General features: G+C 34.8%; 1 protein-coding gene across 1 annotated transcript; it reads left to right on the top strand.

Annotated features, from left to right (window-relative positions):
• Window positions 1–1,629: 1,629 nt before the first annotated feature.
• Window positions 1,630–4,467, top strand: LOC111692195. The gene is made up of 4 exons (XM_023456034.1): window positions 1,630–1,654; window positions 2,207–2,479; window positions 2,801–3,406; window positions 3,665–4,467. The coding sequence occupies exons 1-4, from the start codon at window positions 1,630–1,632 to the stop codon at window positions 4,465–4,467; spliced, it is 1,707 nt and encodes a 568-aa protein (XP_023311802.1).
• Window positions 4,468–5,729: the final 1,262 nt, after the last annotated feature.

The following is a 5,729-nucleotide window of genomic DNA, read 5'->3' as shown; positions in this document are numbered from 1 at the left end:
CTACTATGATTTACCACCGATCTCCTGGATCCTGCTACTGATATTCCTTTTCTTTCTTTCCTCGTGTAACCTGCTATAGAAATTTCTCGTCCTTGTTGTCTTCCTGGACCTTGATTATGGGTACTCCGCTTATATTGTACCTCTTCACCACTTGGTACTTTTATATTCTTGCTCTCTTCTAATTGACTCTTTTTATACTCACTCGTTCATTAAATACTTATATTTGATATGGGTTTTATTTTCTTTCCTCAATACCTGACGTTTTTACCAAATTTTTCTGTAACTAATCAATAATCTCCACATTTTTTTTACTATCTTGATTTTTTCTTTCTCTTATAAAGGCCTTTCCACATATCTCCTTTTTGGTTTTTTATTTTAACGTGCTCTTTTCCTTTTGCAATTCACTTCACTTCACTTTATCCTTTGCACTTATACATCCTATTCTAATTTATTTACAGTCAATTTTACCTTATACTTCTAAATATTTCTTATTTTATAATATTCTTTGACATTTCTAGTAACTACTGAATTTCTTGTGGATCCCACTTTAAATTTGACATATTTCTGACATATCCTTTTAATTACTGTACAAACTTGTCTTTATATCTTTTATTAACTCCTACTCTACCTTATTTTATAACTATTTAATCAAACAATGGTATTTTAACTTTTGTTAGATATCTACCAATTCTGCATTTTAATTTATTTCAACTATATTTTTCTTGTAATAACTTGACCTATGCTCCAATTGAATAACATGATAATCAAGTCAATAATAAATTTTGTAATAATCATTTGAACCATTCTCTCGTTAATCTAATTTCATCTCAATATACATGGGCGTAGCGAGGTACGGGCAGGGTGGGGCAGCTGCCCCCCCCTTTGAAGAGCGGTCGTTCGCCGGTAAACTGTAATTCTGACGAGCTTCATAGAGTTTTTTTGTTATAGAAAAATGAATCGTAAAATGTTTAGTGAAAACTCAAGAGAACTTTAAAAAAGTAGTAAAGAATCCTAATTAAAATAGACATAGGACATAGGAGCGGAGCGCATATTTTGAAACACAGGACGCTAGAAGCATTAGACTAAATAGTGGGCTGTCATTGGTTGTTTCGGAATTCGGATTAGTGGCGGGAGTTTAAAATGCATTAATGAGTACATAATTCACACGTATTGCGTAACTGTCCATAGGAGTTGTATGTAATTAGAATGTAAAGTACTTCAAGTCTAGCTAAAATTAAAAAACCACTTTAATGATTTAACTTCAAGAGTATAAATTATTCAATTGACATTTGAGGCAGTGGCAATAACTGAAATGTTAATTGTATTTTATTGTCCTATTTAAATTTGTACCTAGATATTTATTAAGTTTGGTTAAGTGTTTTGGTGTAAACAAACCTTACTCGTGCGGCGCCGGCGTAGAACCAACACTGTACGATTACGAATTGACCAATTAGGCATCGTTTTATAAAGCTATGCTTCTAGCGTCCTGTGTTTCAAAATATGCGAGCGGAGCAGGTGTTGTGCCAATGTTGTGCGCCTTCATCGGTCGCCGCTCGCATTCATTCTCAGCGCTCCGTCTTGTACATCGAAATTGTGAGTTTGTCATTGTTGTGCGTGTGTTTTTTGAAAATGGATATAAGAAAGTTTTTTAAAGGTAAGTAATCAAATAATTACGTATTAATAAAAATGTATTTAATAACAGCTAAGAAATGATTTGCAAGTGTAGAGTGAGGGATAACATGAGTCCCTGCTGGGCTAGCCGTAGTGCGCGCCAAGCAACCCAATAAATGTGCTATTATTTTTCTCATGCCCGCGTGTAGGTATTGTTCCTGTTCGTGTGGTAGTGGAAGATAGTCCGCGCCACGAAAGGAGTTCCACAATGCTGGCGCTAGTTTCTACGTATTTATTCCTTCTTTAATATCGTTTACTATACCGCGGGACTTCTTTTTTGGCACGGCCTCTAACTAGGAGTGAACGGCGGCACACATGCGCTAGTTACGAAAAATACGAAGTTGCGCAACGCTTTTTTATTTTTAATGCGAATAATTTATGAATAATATTAGGAAAACCGCAATTATTCTGATTTTATGAATATACTAATTAAGTATATTATATTAAATAAGTACATTTCAATTCTCATAATTTGATGTACCCAATTTATTTCAGATCAATAAGATATTTAATAGCGTATGTATTTTTGTTTCAGGGACTTTGAAAAGGAAAAAAGAAAGTAGTAGTGAAAGTGATGAAGAAAAAAAGATCGAAAGAAGTTTATCACAGAATTCATTGGCTCAAGCTGGTTCGTCTAAAGTCGAAAATATACCCGAAGATAAAGATGTTTGTTGTAACGATCTCGGCAAATGGGTAGGGCGAACTTCTTTAATGACAACCAGTCAAAAATTGGATATGCTTAAACGTTGTTGGGTACCTCCTGAGAGTTACGACTTTGTCAAAGATGCCGAAGCCGCTAATCTCAAGCGTAAATTCAATCATAGTTGGTTGCAAACTTATTCGCCCTGGCTGGCTTATTCCAAATATCTGAAAGGTGCACTGTGTTTATATTGTGTACTATTTCCACCAAAATTAGTAGGTTTGGGTTCATTTGTAACTCGATCGTTTTGCCGTTTTAAAAATATTCATGAATACTGCGTTAAGCATGTCTCATCACAATATCATAAATCTGCAGTCAACGATGCAAAAAATTTTTCGGAGCAAATGCCTGTGGATGTAATGATGAATACGGCTCATCAGCAGGAAATTGAGAAAAATAAAAATATACTGTACTCTATAATTTCTACAGTTATTTTTTGTGGCACTCATGACTTGCCTTTGAGGGGTAAAGAGAATCATGAAGGCATTCTTGAAGACCTTTTAATTCTGAGAATTGAATCTGGCGAACAAGATTTGAAACAACATTTACAATACGGGAAAAAAAATGCCATGTATACATCCCCACAGATTCAAAACGAAATTATTGATTTATGCGGCTTGGTCGTAAAGAATGAAATTATACAGGTTGTAAAGAAAGCTTATGCTTATAGTGTCATGGCAGATGAGTCATGTGACATAGCTGGAAAAGAGCAGCTTTCCATTGGAATCCGTTTTTATGACGAAAGTAAAAATATGATACGTGAAGAATTTCTAGGATTCGTGGAATTGATTGCAATGGATGCTAATACTATAGCGTCAGAAATTGATAAGTTTTTAGAAAACGCAGGACTTGAACCTGATAGGTGCATTGGCCAAGGTTACGATGGGTGTTCTACAATGGCTGGAAGTATTGGTGGCGTTCAAAAAAAACTGAGGGAGAAATATAAAAAAGCCTTATATTTTTATTGTGCAAGCCACAGGCTTAACTTAGTAGTAAATGATTTAAATCAAGTGCCAGAAATACGAAACACAATCGGTACGATAAAAGATATAATTAATTTTTTCCGAGAATCTTCTTTAAGAAGAAAATATGTTCCTAACATTCCGGCCTTATGTGAGACACGCTGGTCGCAAAAATATAAGAGTGTCGCCATTTTTAACAAACATTTTGAGCAAATTATTAATGGACTTGCAAAGATATCTACAGAAGGGAATGCTGCTGCAAGAAAAAGTGCTTTTCAGTTACATTGTGCTGCTACTAAATCAGTATTCATTATATGCGTTGCATTGATAGCCAAATATTCAGGTATATTGGAACCTGTTGCCAATGCATTACAATCGAAGACTATCGATATGTACACATGTACGAATCATATTAAGAGAATTATATCTGTTATTAAAGATCATCGCGGTAACGCAGACAGGGAAAGTCAGAATATTTTAGACATTTCATATAGAACAGCAGCTGCCATTGGAACTGATTTGCAAATCCCGCGCACTGTAGGTCGCCAACAACATAGATCCAATCACCCAGCTGAGAGTGTATGCGATTTTTGGAAGCGATCAGTTATCATTCCTTATTTAGATTCACTGATATCCGCACTTGAACAGCGTTTTTCTAACGACCATTTACCAGCTTTTAGTTTAATGTCGCTACATCCCAGTTCAATGTTAAATATGAAACTGGTTGATTTTAAAGAAAAATCACAAGATTTCTGCCAGTACTATGATCTTCCTCTTTTTGAACATGAAGCGGAATTATGGTATAAATTGTGGAAAGATAAAGGTAAACAAAGTGAAGATCTAGAAAAATTAGACTTTACAGATGTGTTAAAGGAGGCGAACACCTTCTTCCCGGCTACAAGAAAAGCTATCATTATTTCGTTGTCACAGCCGTGTACAACCAGCAATATAGAAAGGTCTTTTTCGACCTTGCGACGTGTAAAAACGTGGTTTCGGTCTACGATGACCGAAAACCGTTTAAACGGCTTATGTATGCTAAGCGTTCACCGGAAAATTGTTAAAGAAAAAAAAGAAATTGTACAAGAAGTTTTGAAAAGATTTTGTGAAGAGCCTCGTAGATTGATTGTCAAGTAATAAAGCTATTTCTGATTTTTATATATTTTTTTAAATACTACCTCCACTGCTCATGTGAAACTCATATGTTAAAAACAACGATTAAAACAATATAATCTAGGATTTTCTTTGTCTGCCCCCCCCTATATACAATCCTGGCTACGCCCATGTCAATATATATATATATAACTTAAATTTCCGATTACTGTTTCGGTCTTTTTTAAAAAATAATTTTTAAAATTAAATTTTATTGTTGAATGATAATTACAGTGTCAGATTCTAATGCAGACTGATTTAAATGGCTATTGCCGTCCACTTGTCCAAAATTGATGACACGGCATTCCTAGGCTGTCCAGCTCATGTTAGCAATGTCGATGCTCCCATTTCCTTAACTCTACAGGTAGTTGACCCTATATAACTCTTCCACCCTCAGAATGAAGCATCCCCTGGGAGGCTGATTTTATTTTCTTCTTTGCCTTTGTCTTGATTTGATTTATTTTCTTTGCTCTTATTCTTCTTTGTTGCCCTTTTGTTCTTCCATCTTATGCAGATGTATACAGCAGTGGTTGCTAGTAAAATATACAGGATGATGGTCCAAAGACTTGGCAAGTGATATTTGTGAATTTCTTCTTCATTTTCGATCGGCATCATAGGATCGGTAGGTAACTCTTTAAGATTTAGTTTATTTAGTTCCACTTTAAATTTGGGACGAGTATGAACTTTTGACTGAAGATGAACTGTATTAACTATGAGTGGTTTACCATAACTTGTTTCTTGAAAATTTAATTTTCGTCCTTTGAATACTAAGTTACAGGAGTCTTTCTTAATTAGGTAGATACCTGTAAGTGATATAGTTTCAATCGATTTTTGACATTGGGCTTCGATTTTCTCTTCTTTTGGAAATACAGCCAAATATTGGTTAATTTCGGGTACAGTTTCGATGTGATTTTCATCGATTTTTAATCGAATGAAACGGCAACCGCTAGAGTTTTGATTTAAGAGAATATTTTCTTCACAGGGTGTTCTGTAATTGGCTTGTAGACTGTTCGGACAGTGATACCATTTACCTTGGGTACACATGTCGGATAGAGGTTTAATTGTGCCTTCATTTTTGGCTTTTAAAACAAGTTTCGTGTTTGGAATTATCGTTAAGTATTCTGATTCATGCCTTGTTGGTATAGATAGCATATTAAATAAGTCATATTCTTTTTCAAAATAGATAGGGATTGATAAGAAATATGTTATTCGATTTGGGTCTATTTTGCAATGAATTTTTAAGAGAG

Source organism: Anoplophora glabripennis, unplaced genomic scaffold (genome assembly GCF_000390285.2).
Source record: "Anoplophora glabripennis isolate ALB-LARVAE unplaced genomic scaffold, Agla_2.0 scaffold1096, whole genome shotgun sequence".
Taxonomy (NCBI): Eukaryota; Metazoa; Arthropoda; class Insecta; order Coleoptera; family Cerambycidae; genus Anoplophora; species Anoplophora glabripennis.
Note: the sequence above shows the minus strand (reverse complement) of the source record. Positions and strands in the feature narration are given on the sequence as shown.

Excerpts from the sequence above, each read along its gene's own strand:
- LOC111692195 (XM_023456034.1), top strand. The coding sequence starts at position 1,630 with ATGGATATAAGAAAGTTTTTTAAAG. Across the intron at positions 1,655-2,206 it reads TATAAGAAAGTTTTTTAAAG|GGACTTTGAAAAGGAAAAAA; the intron begins GTAAGTAATCAA and ends TTTTTGTTTCAG. Across the intron at positions 2,480-2,800 it reads CGAAGCCGCTAATCTCAAGC|TTATTTTTTGTGGCACTCAT; the intron begins GTAAATTCAATC and ends TAATTTCTACAG.